Source organism: Camponotus vicinus, unplaced genomic scaffold (genome assembly GCF_025532165.1).
Source record: "Camponotus vicinus isolate PSW18456_S1 unplaced genomic scaffold, iyCamVici1.0 SCAF_1, whole genome shotgun sequence".
Lineage (NCBI taxonomy): Eukaryota > Metazoa > Arthropoda > Insecta > Hymenoptera > Formicidae > Camponotus > Camponotus vicinus.
The window spans coordinates 14,083,055-14,095,268 of record NW_028141945.1 but is presented as its reverse complement, the minus strand read 5'-3'; the positions used below and the strand labels follow the sequence as shown (position 1 = coordinate 14,095,268).

General features: G+C 38.2%; 3 protein-coding genes across 3 annotated transcripts in view; all 3 read right to left on the bottom strand.

Annotated features, from left to right (window-relative positions):
- The window catches only part of LOC145959209 (uncharacterized), an 88,147-nt gene that overhangs the window by 46,776 nt on the left and 29,157 nt on the right, over nt 1-12,214 (bottom strand). The window lies entirely within an intron of this gene.
- On the bottom strand, nt 2,257-4,767 carry LOC145976369 (uncharacterized). Its single transcript, XM_083107431.1, has one exon. The coding sequence runs from the start codon at nt 4,642-4,644 to the stop codon at nt 2,269-2,271; it is 2,376 nt and encodes a 791-aa protein (XP_082963557.1). The 5' UTR covers nt 4,645-4,767; the 3' UTR covers nt 2,257-2,268.
- Nucleotides 4,778-6,399, bottom strand: LOC145976435 (uncharacterized). The gene has a single exon (XM_083107513.1). It carries the CDS (start codon nt 6,041-6,043, stop codon nt 4,910-4,912), a length of 1,134 nt encoding a protein of 377 aa, XP_082963639.1. The 5' UTR covers nt 6,044-6,399; the 3' UTR covers nt 4,778-4,909.

Here is a 12,214-nt window from a genome sequence, read left to right as displayed (position 1 = left end):
CAAGATTCGCCGTGTAGCGCAACCTGAGGCTGATACCGATGCAGTCAACAAACTGTACGTGGAACAATGCGTTAAAACGTTGAAGAATCAGCAGAAAGAATCAGACGAGAAGCTGACTGCGTTCGAGAAGGATGTGCGAGCTTTGCAGACTGCGATAAACGAGCTTCAGCGTGCGATTAACACTAATTCAGAAACAGCTACGAGCGGCTAAACAGCGGCTATTGAACATCTACAAAGGCTTATCGAACTACAATGAGTGGCAGTGATCGAAGAGGAAACGGCTGTGAACGAGGCTACGAACAATTCAAGAACAGTTGCGAACGAGGTTATGAACACCTCAGGAACGGCTGCGAACAAGGCTATGAACACGTCAGGAACGGCTACATACGAGGCGGCATACAACTCTGGAACGGCTACGAACGAGTCAGAAACGATTGCCAACGAGGCTGCGAACGGGTCAGAAACGACTGTGAACGAGGCTACGGACTACTTAGAAGCGACTACCAACAGGGTCAATCACGGCAACAAACGGGTCAAGAACGGCAGTGAACGGCTCAGAAACGACTATCAAACGTGTAAGGAACGACTATCGAACGGGTCAGAAACGGCTAACGAACGGCTATCGAACGGATCAGAAACGGCTATCGAACGGGGCAGGAACGACAACTAACGGGGTAGGAACGGTAACGAATGGCTATTGAACGGGTCAGAAACGGCTATCGAACGGGTCAGAAACGGCTAACGAACGGCTATCGAACGGGTCAGAAACGGCTATCGAACGGGGCAGGAACGACAACTAACGGGATAGGAACGGTAACGAACGGCTATTGAACGGGTCAGAAACGGCTATCGAACGGGTCAGAAACGGCTAACGAATGGCTATCGAACGGGTCAGAAACGGCTATCGAACGGCTATCGAACGACAACTAACGGGGTAGGAACGGTAACGAACGGCTATTGAACGGGTCAGAAACGGCTATCGAACGGGGCAGGAACGGTTATCGAACAGTAACGAATGATAAAACGCACGGTGATACTCGGGGCACACATCGTTTGATCGACGAATCGAAACAACGATGGATCGGCGATCGGGAATAACTGAGGAAGCGAAGAAACAACATAGTTTAGAGAAACAGCAGTTGGTGAACGAATTGCACGCGCCGGCGAGAAAAAATTTTCCCCGAAGACATGTCATAGTGCGGGGATACGATGACTTGTGGCAAGCTGACATTGTCGAGATGCGTCCGTACTCTCGTTTCAACAGAGGTTACCACTACATACTCACAGTCATCGATGCGTTGAGCAAGCACGCGTGGGCCGCACCACTCAAGAGTAAAGGCGGAAGCGAGACAGCTGACGCTATCGCTGAGATAATTCGAAATAGCAAAAGATGTCCGAAAAACTTACAGACTGATATGGGGAAGGAATTTTATAACGCTGACGTGCAACGGCTCATGCGGAAACATGACATCAATCATTATTCTACATATTCAGTATTGAAGGCATCGATCGTTGAGCGATTCAATCGCACGCTGAAAAACGACATGTGGAAGATGTTTACGCTGAACGGATCTTACAAGTGGATCAGCGCGTTGCCGCGACTCGTATCGGATTACAACGCGCGCAAGCATCGAACGATCGGTATGCGACCCGTCGACGTTACCCCCGCGGTCGCTGAAAGACTCTTGGCTACTGTGTATAATCGTGTAAATATCGCGGGTCCGGCAAAATTCAAAGTAGGTGACTCGGTACGCGTTAGCAAGTACAAGACAATTTTTGAGAAAGGTTACACGCCAAATTGGACAACCGAAGTGTTTAAAATTGTAAAAGTGCAGCATACTAATCCCGTAAGCTATCTACTTGAGGATTATCGTAAAAAACCTATCGCTGGAGCGTTCTACGAGCACGAGTTGCATCGCGCGAATTATCCGGACGTGTATCTCGTGGAGAAAGTACTGCGTAGGAGGGGTGACGAGGTTTACGTGAAATGGTTGGGATTTGACAATTCGCACAATTCTTGGATACATAAAGACAATGTGATTTAATTCATACAGTGTTTATTTTTAATTTTCTGGAAAAAATATATGTGTATAACATATATAATATTTGAAAAATGAAAATATACATAAAAATCCTTATCAATATTCCTTGCGATAGTACATGTATTTTTTAATATAAGATGTATGAGATATGCATTACAAAAATATATGAAATATAAAAATACAAAAATCTTTATTAATATTTCTTTCACACACACACACACACACTTTACAATGGTATCTTATAATGCCCCCACGGTAGCGTATCGGTGGTTTCGGGTACGATATACCGCTTGTCGTCGTACGGACTCAGAGCAATTTTTGTCTCGCGGATTGTGTATACTTGGTGCAATTTCGATCGTATACACGACTGCTGGCGCGTCATTTCAATTTCTTCTTTCAAACACCGTGTGTAATCGTCAAACGTTATCGTTCTCGCGACAACGTTGCTCTTGACGCCTTTAACTTTCTTCGTATCCTTTTTCCCATCGACTCGTAATGCGTACATTTTTGCTCTGAGCCCGGCAAATTCGGTCATTATGGCACCGTTATTTTCATCCTTCATTAGACCCGGTACCTTTTTATTTACGAGCGGCATACCGTACGCATTGTTTGCAGCATAATCGCTAGTGTCGAATCTGCTGACGTCGCGCTTCATATTTTTGTACATGTCTTCGCACTCAATGTGATATATGAGACTATCGGTATCGGTGTACATGACCTTACATTTGTCGCGATACAGGGGAGACATATACTCATGATGAAACTCGTACAAACATGTCTTGGATATGTCGAGTATACACATACCCACGTAGATTGGTTTGTAGAATTTCACCTCGAGTTTGCGCAATTCCACAGCTATTAAATTTTCCGAAAAGACGCTTCTGCTGTGGAAATTTGGTTTAGCGATCATTGCCTCTGCGCCGTATCGTCCGTCCCACTTTGTTAATAATTTTACGTCGACACGATTACGCACATTTTCCATCGTCTTGCCAAATACCGCGTTATTCATAAGTTTATATAAATTTTTTTCAAAATCATTTTTCGCGAGTGTTCTAAACTGTGTATTTAATTCGATATAACTGCGAAGCCACGGAGATTGTGAAAACTGTAAAATTCGATGTATTTTTGTAACGCGAAGGCCGTGTCGCGTACATTGCTGTAGATTACGGTAGTGTATCACGTAACGCTTCTTATCGTATAATGTTGCGAGGAGTTTGTCTTGCCGCTTGCCGGGCGGCTTGTCGCGTGTCGGACAAAACGGAAGGTCAGTGTGCGTATCGTGAAGATGTTGCGGGTACTCGAGATCGACTTCGAGGATATAACCCGTAGGCGAATCTAACGCGATCGATGCTACGTCAAAATTCGACACGTCATCGACCCATCGAAAATCGGCATAGGGCAACGGTTGACACATTGCCCATCCGTATAAATTATTTACATCGAAATACATCAAATACGACGATGGTTTCGATGGATCGTACGATTGTTGCATGTACTTGTTATTAGCGCGCGCGTATCTGTTGGAACACTGACTCAGACCACCGCGTATACCGCGTTCGATAAACATGACCATGTCGATGTCGGTAAGCAATTCGAACGTAATCTTTGTATGCTTCAACATGGCGTCCCACGTGTATCCGGGAAGAGTATAATAATACGCAGGGTCGAGTCCGTAACTTTCGATACATTTCTCGCGAAAGTTTTCAAAAATATCGGCTAATAACAAGACATCGATTTTAAGATATAAATCGCTATACTCGCCTAGCGTTCGAATGGAGAATCGCGTCCAGATGTTCTCGGCGTGCGCGTAATCGCTCTCGGATATAGTTTCACCGGTTAAGGAACTGTAAAATGATTCGCGCGGTGGTAAACATGTATCTTGCAACTTGTCAACGGAATCGATGTATTCGTATGGAAACACACCTTTTCGTGTTAATAATTTGAAATTTTCACTCGATAAATTTTGAAATTCTGATTTTAAAATATCCAGTTTATCTTTATCTAGATAAGATGCTAATTTGTCGAGACTTGCCGTAAGAAATTTGAATGAATCGATGAAGCGTAATTTTACTTGATTTTTTGGTTTTTCTTCCTTAAGATCGACGTTTTTGGTAAACGATATATATTTCTCTTTCGTTATTGGAAGTAACTCGACTCTCCCTTCGAACGCTGTGGCTATTTCCTCGATAATGAAATGCGAATCATAACCGGATAAATTATGAAACACTATCGGAATACAGAAAGACTCTTTATAATTTAAATTACAATTTGAATGCGCGGGACCTCTGTACCGTCCAGTCAAATGGCAATGATCGCGTACGCGTGTATCGTCTTGCGCGAACGGTTTTTCGCATATATGACATTGAGTAGCGTTATTAAATTTTTCACACTCTTCAAATGTTAAATCTACCATAGGGACATTAGTAGTTAAAATATTTTTTACACGAAATGCTAACATTTTAAGTTGCTCGACGAACCATGCTATACAATCGGTACTGCGACGCGAATGATATGCGGATAATGAGTCGTTGTACGAGCAATGTATATAATATGCTATGCTAAATACTTGATGGTGCTGGCACATATTCTTCTCTTCCTCCATCTTGGTCAGAACGCATTCCAAGTCGGCGTACACGATGAATGGAAGCTGCTCTTTCCTGTTGTAATTGTTGAACGATAACCACTTGTCCTTATCGCTCGGTAACCGGATAGCGCAGTCATTTATTTTTCCGCAGTCTACCGTATGTAACTGCAACTTGTCGTCCGAACCAAAGTAATGCATGCATCTATAAAAGAAAATAAAAATTTTTAAAAAATTAAAGATTTATGCAATGCATTATATTTTATAATTACATAAATTATTCAAATTATACACACCGATCGCAGATATATTTTTGATTCTTGTGTTTGCTCAGTTGCGAGCTCACGAGCCGGGATAAGTTCTTGATCCATGCGAAATGTCCGACATTGTTGTCGTCTTCCACGTACAACAAGTTGACATGCTTGTCCCGCTTCTGCTGCGAAAGACGTATCGGAACAATGCTGTTCTTCTCTTCGATGCTGTAGACGTTGATCGAAATATCGTTGACAAGTTCAAACTTTTTTAGTTGGTTCAACGTCATCGGAAACTCAATATTTTGTACATTTAACACCGTCGTATAGTGGGGATATGAAGATTCCCGATTCGTGTCTCTTTCAGCGGGATATAGAGCGGCGACCACTGCCCACGCGAAACACGCATTGTCTTTTGATTGTACGTTAATCACTGCTCTCTTCATCATAATCTCCCGCGACAATTTTATATGGCATCCCGCGCGCATAGGATTATACTTATTTATATTTACAGTTAAATTCTGTATTCGTGACAATGCCCAGCCACTATCGCGTTCCTGAAATTCTTCCAGCGATGCTAGAGTGGGTTCGATAACGCGACGCTCGTACCACTCGTGTAAATCGGATGTGTGAAAGAGTTCACAGTTTCTCGTATTGGTACTTTTATTTGCGTGCTTATCACCCGACACAAATTCACCATTGAATATAGTGTTCACTTTTACACTGTTGTGTCTTCTTATAACGTCCTGCACATGTTCTATCACAATGTCTTTGGCGTCATCGAGAAATTGACGAGGTTCGATATGGTTTGCGTTAATCACAGCACCGGTCAGAATACGGTTATCGAACACGGTATCAATCTCGCGCCACACAAGTTCATTTTGATGCGCGCTACATCCGGCACCCGCGTTATTGTCGCCACTGTAATTACCACCACTGGGCATAAACTGTCTCTGCAATCGAGTCTTTGCACCTTCGAGTCGCGCGATCCGAGCAATCAATGATTGTTGATTCCCGATCGATAATCGTAGTCGTTTGATCCGACTTTGCTCTTCCAGCGACTCGATGTACTCGTTGCATCGTTGTAGCCATGCAAAATATTCGCCCAAGGTGGCAATTTGGTTGGATCGCTCCACCAGGTCGCGTTCAGTCTGTTCGATATTTTCCATTTTTTTTTCACTAAGTGCAAATTGGGCACATATTGCATGGAAATCTTATATACAACGGCTCGCTACACCTTGAACAAAATCGGCCATCCATCGCATTAAGTGTCTCAATTTTATGTTTTCTAATAGCATACATCATTTGGCTATCCACGCCTTGCAATGCAATCATACACGAAGGACATACAGCTAGAGCACCACCCGTGGAATAATAACTGTATATGATACAAAATTTTGTACTACGTGCGTTTAAAGCATTAATTTCCGCAACAGACACTATTTTCTCTCTGAATTCCGTGGAGTTCTCACTGCAGTCACTAATGCAGTCACTGTCAGATGACAACGCGTGATCTTCGTCTTCCATTTTTTTTTTATATATATATATATATATTATCACACAACACTGACAGAACACTATACTTTTTGACTATACTTTTACTATACCGACGCGACGTGTCGATGCGCGTTCAAATCATGTACTGTGACTTGATGCGCTTCAATCCTCCCTGTATTTCGTCTAAACCTTTTCATCTTTGTGTAAAATAAATAAGTGGTGTATCATAATAATCATTTATTTACATCTCAGAAAGAATTCGTTCTCTCTCACGCGCGACAAGGGCACAAAGCAGCCGAATATCGGCGCTGATACGTTGCAATTCTTCCTAGAAAAAATATGGAAAATAATTCTGGCCCTAATATTCAATCCTCTTCAAATACCGCTGTTTACCATCTGGACATCGGTTTATGATTGTTTATACTCGTCATAAAACATCCAACACATCCCCAAGCGTCCCCCGCCCCGCCCCGCAGCCCCCGCGCCTACGAAATCCCCTCCGCCCCGCGTGACGTCATTCCCCCGCGTTTATATTGTTTATGTTAAAAAATATATATAATGAAGAGGAGTCTGCTGCACTAGAGTGTCATTTCTTTCGTTGCTCTTCTGTGTTTCGGTGGTCTTGTGCAATGGCTGAAGAAAACGTAATTATCATCGACGACGATACGGATGATGATTACGATGATTGGATGGATCCAGCTGTGGCGGAGAGGATGGAGATAGAGAGAGAGGAGAGAGAGAGGAGAGAGATGGAAGATGATGAATCTGATATAGAACCCTTGGCGAAGGACAGTGATTATGATAGTGACAATAGTGTCGATATTCTTGATGAACGGTTACAAAAGAAACAGCGAGATTTAAGCATACCTGAAATAATGACATACAACGAAGCAACAAAGATATGTTGCATTTCCTATTACTACATGGAAAATGGATCGAAATATTGTATCGAATGCTTTCTAAGTGTACCGTATCAGTTTGAAGAAACTAGTGCTGTTCGAGAACATAGAACCATAGCTTATGTTCATTTGGAAAATTCGAGTATGTCATGCACAGGGTGCAGAAAATGTTTGAATCAAATATTGGCCTGCAACATGTGCCCTATTTGCACAAATTAAATAAATGGATCATGGATAACATTGTAAGTAACTTACAATTTATTATATATCAAAAGTATCTTAAAATAAATTTTTTTTTTTTTATTTTAATTAAGATAAAATTAATCTAGCGTTTTTCCTGTTTCAGGAGCTGCCTCTCCCTTACAGCCCGGCGCACCGTCCGCATTATTTTATATTCATCTTTTTTTTTCCTCCTATATTTTATTAATTTTTAAATTTTATATAATTTTAATATTAAGTACACACACACACACACACACATACACACACACACACACACACACAATTTGTAATACTCATACACACATTTAAATAAATTATATATATTTTTAATTGTAACAAAAAAAAATTGTAATTATTTACACGCCTTTCCCTTGCGCTCCAATCCTTTGCATGCTCTCGCATTAATTATAAGTCTCGCTATCGTTTTCTCTCGTACGCATTCTTTTCGCACGCGATATTATCGTTCTCTCTCACACGCGCGGCAAGGGTACAAAGCAGCCGAACATCAGTGCTGATACGTTACAATTCTTCATTAAAAAAATAAGATAAAATAAAATAAGATAAAATAAAATAAAAAAAAGGGGAAAATGATTTTGGGTTAGGCCCGAAGACCCAATCCTCTTCAAATACCGCTGTTTATCAATCGGTTTATGATTGTTTATACTTGTCATAAAACATCCAACACAAGCGTCCCCCGCCCCGCCCCGCAGCCCCCGCGCCTACGAAATCCCCTCCGTCCCGCGTGACGTCATTCCCCCGCGCCGCTGAGATCCCCTCGCGCCTCACCCCCCCTGAGAGGACATGCGTTAGAACCCGCCTTGTATACCTACTGTCGCATCTTGGAAAAACTGGATATGGTGATTGTACACATGCGAATAGAAAGCAAACCTTGCTCGCAAAAGGATGATTTCATTTAGTCGCTGTTAATAACGCGATAATGGCATTCAGATATCTGAATGATAATTCGCGTCGACCGGTATAATGATATTAAGAAATTTGATTTTGACGCATCGCATCTATTTACTTATCCATTATGACTGTTAGTTCAAGAAATATTTATATAATATATAATATATATAATTAATATATATAATATATATAATATAAAATATATAATATAATATAATGAATATGTCCGTATAAGTTCATATTAATATATATACAGGGTGTCCTAGACTTAACGAATCAGCCATTAATGGTAGATTCCTGAGATCATTTGGAGACGAAAATTCTAATACCAAAATATTGAGGAAGACTTTATAAAAATGTCCAAACTACTGACTACTGTCGCATGGAAAACATAATCGCGATCACTGCAGAATCCTATTTTTTATTTTTTATTCATCCCTCTATCAATATCGATATTATCGTATATTATATATATATTATGTGAATATTTCTTGAATCAACAGTCACGAAAAATAACTAGACGCGATGCATTATTATTGACCCCGGAAGCGGCCATCTTCAGGCGACAGAGCATTGAAGACGTCGAATGTATCTTGCATAAGGAGAGAAAACGTAACGAAGTATCTCTATTATGGTATCACGTGCAACCGCGAATAAGAAAAAATAATGTACCATGAGTGCGCGCGCGCGCGCGCGTCCTATAAATCGTCCTGTAAATGCATAATATCGTATTATTATTTGCGGATCGAGTAATCGCGAGTCAAAGCCGCAAGCGAGGTAACAAAAGGAGAGGAGGGAGGGGGGAAGAAATGGGAAGAAGAGCGTGGTTTTTCAGGTCAGGAACGTTTTTTACCCTCTCGGAACACGGAATCCGAAGGTCCTATCCTTCCCTCCAGCCCCACCCTCTCACCGTCTTCACGCATCTTCGATTCAAGTGGAGCTGTGACGACTGGTTTTTGTTATTGCGAGCCGACCAGATGTAACCTCGCGAGTGAGCGCGCGCGCGCGTGTGTGTATATACGTGTGTCCTCGCGGATGTCGGTTAGCAGTTTCCTGGGAGAGCCGGAGCGCGCGTCCTTGGAGCCGTTACACTCCCTTGCATTGCGGTTCTTGCCTGAGATCAGAGAGAGTTCACCTCGTATCGTCGACACGCCTTTACATCGACACGCAAGTCCACGATTGCGAATCTCGTCTCGTCGCACTTCTTGAGATATCTTGTGATGAAGAGCAGAGAATATATAAAATAATGAAATTATCTATTTTCCTTTTTTGCATAAATATACTATTTTAAAATGTGAAAAATTATGAAAATTATTGTTATTAATTCTAATTGATTCAATGATATAAAGCAACAATTTTTAAATTATTAATGTATTAATTAAATTTCTTACAAGTCTTGATATAAATGTTATAAAAATTGTAAAATTGTAAAATAATAATTTATCTGTTATATATTATGGATATAATAAATTAATTAAATAGGATTATTGTGTGTGTGAATCATCGTATCAATGAATGAATCTCTGCAATTATTAATGTAGCTGAATGGATAAAAGCAGAAACAAATATTCAAGCTAAGTAATTAAGTAAAAGAAGGAATTTGAGCTCTTTTAATAATTAAAATCAATTCATTATTATTATTAAATATGTATATAGCTCAACTCTGATATATAAATATTATCCCAATTCTTGTGCGATGCCTCAAGATGAATCGATTAATTAAGAGAAACAGTATCTTGTTTAGAAGGTTCGTAAAATTTACTTTTGAGAAATAAAAAAATAATTTCAATTATTTTGAAGAAGAATTATCTTATTTATCAAATATTTTAAATATACATCAATTACAGTTACACAAGACTCAATATTTGTAAAAATATTGTATTGGTACTGAAAATTTTCAAAAACTTAAATGTTGTTCCGATCTTGAATGAATTTTTGTGGCAGAATCTCTTTTTGTATTGTTTTGTTTCGATTTTATTGACAATTTTTATCTAATACTGAACAATTTTATCTAATACTGAACATTTTTATGTAATGCTGAACAATTATTTAAAATAATGTATAATATAATCTTTATAATATATCTTAATAATTTATAAAATAATTATTATTATTTATATCATGCGAATTTACCACCCAAGAAAGACATTATATTCATTATCTTTATGAAAAGACAGTTACATACTACTAATACTAGAATGCAGCTATGGTTTATATACAAAATCAGAGCATTGCGTACAAACATGCAAAGTTTTGCATAGTTAAATAATTGTGTAAAATTTTATATTGTTTATTTTGTTTATATGTTGTATTAATTGTTTCTAAATGTATTAATATTTGTAGATATTTTTACTTATTAAATAGAATTTTTTAAGTTTGTATAATATAGTGATTTTTTTTCTCATCTAACTTACTAATATACATATTTTAGCTTTTTTTAACAAATCAATAATCTTCATGTCCAAGGATTTTGATAATTGTAGTCTTAGTGTTGCCATGATAACTAATTAAAAATTTTGTCTTAACCTTGTTTATAACTTTGAGATAATATTAAGATAATATTAAGATCTCGTCTTGATCTCGTTATTATCTACTGCGCTGTTTATATACATATATCAGCTCATTTACTAAACTTCAAATATATACGAAACGAATTGAGATAGTAGATGAATAAAAAATTATTCAGCGATATTTTCTTTCAGACCTTCTAGACGTATATCGATATACATATACATATATAACAAATGTGATTTTTTAAAAATTACCTCTAGCCGCCTGCGCAACTTCTTCAGTGAAAGCACTAGAAAGCAAAAGAATAAAGTTAAGATTAACCATTAGTATCGGAGAATATAAAGAAAATGTACCATCCCCGAGGTTTCTAATGGCGAGCGAGCTCAACACAATACGCGACGAGAAAGAAGAACAGAAATGATTAGTATCGGATTTGTATCGGATTATTAGACGAGCCAAGATAAATAGATAATTGGGCAATCCAGAAACGACGATCACGAGTTCGACACTACATATGGGAGGATCACGATCCGTAACGAAGAAATGGAATTCTCGGGATAACTATATAATGGATCGTAGAAAAATAAAAGGAGAATTACACAAAGCAATCTCTATCATATATTATTCTATTATATATTACACTTTAACAGTGATATTATAGACATCGCAAATGAGATTAATGATATGTCAAATAAACGTCATATATAGAAATTCAATTATAATATCAATTACTTAACAATTTTTTTATTAATAAATGATACCTTTACAAATTCATAAATAACTATATAATCAAGTATGTAGAAACTAATATTTTTTTATACGAGATATTTATATGTAATGATATTATTAAATATATTGATAAATTTTTGCATTAGTTAATTAAACCCGTATAAGATATTTTTTATAATTCATAAAAAATAAAATAAAAAGATAAAATTTGAAACAGAATTCTATATATTTCATATCTAATTCGATGTCATTAATACTCATCTAAAATCAACCTCTTCCAAGTTGAAGAGCTATAAATACGTCGCGTTTAATTATTTATACATCATAACTGTTGGTTCAAGAAATATATTTATATAAATCGAACAAAAGGACAGAGAAGAAGGCATATATATATATATATATACAGGATGTCCGATTCGTGAGGGACCAAACGAAAAGTGATGATAGATTTGGTCAAACTAAGAAGAAAAGTCCTCTACCATTTTGCAAAATTCGCAATAATTATTAAGTAATAAGCAAAAATGTCACATGAAGGTTTAATTTTTTAAATGGAACCCCCTATTTTTTATTATG

What these genes read in the sequence shown, in the direction of transcription:
- LOC145976369 (XM_083107431.1), bottom strand. Translation starts at nt 4,644, where the DNA reads ATGGAGGAAGAGAAGAATATGTGCCAGCACCATCAAGTATTTAGCATA.
- LOC145976435 (XM_083107513.1), bottom strand. Translation starts at nt 6,043, where the DNA reads ATGGAAAATATCGAACAGACTGAACGCGACCTGGTGGAGCGATCCAAC.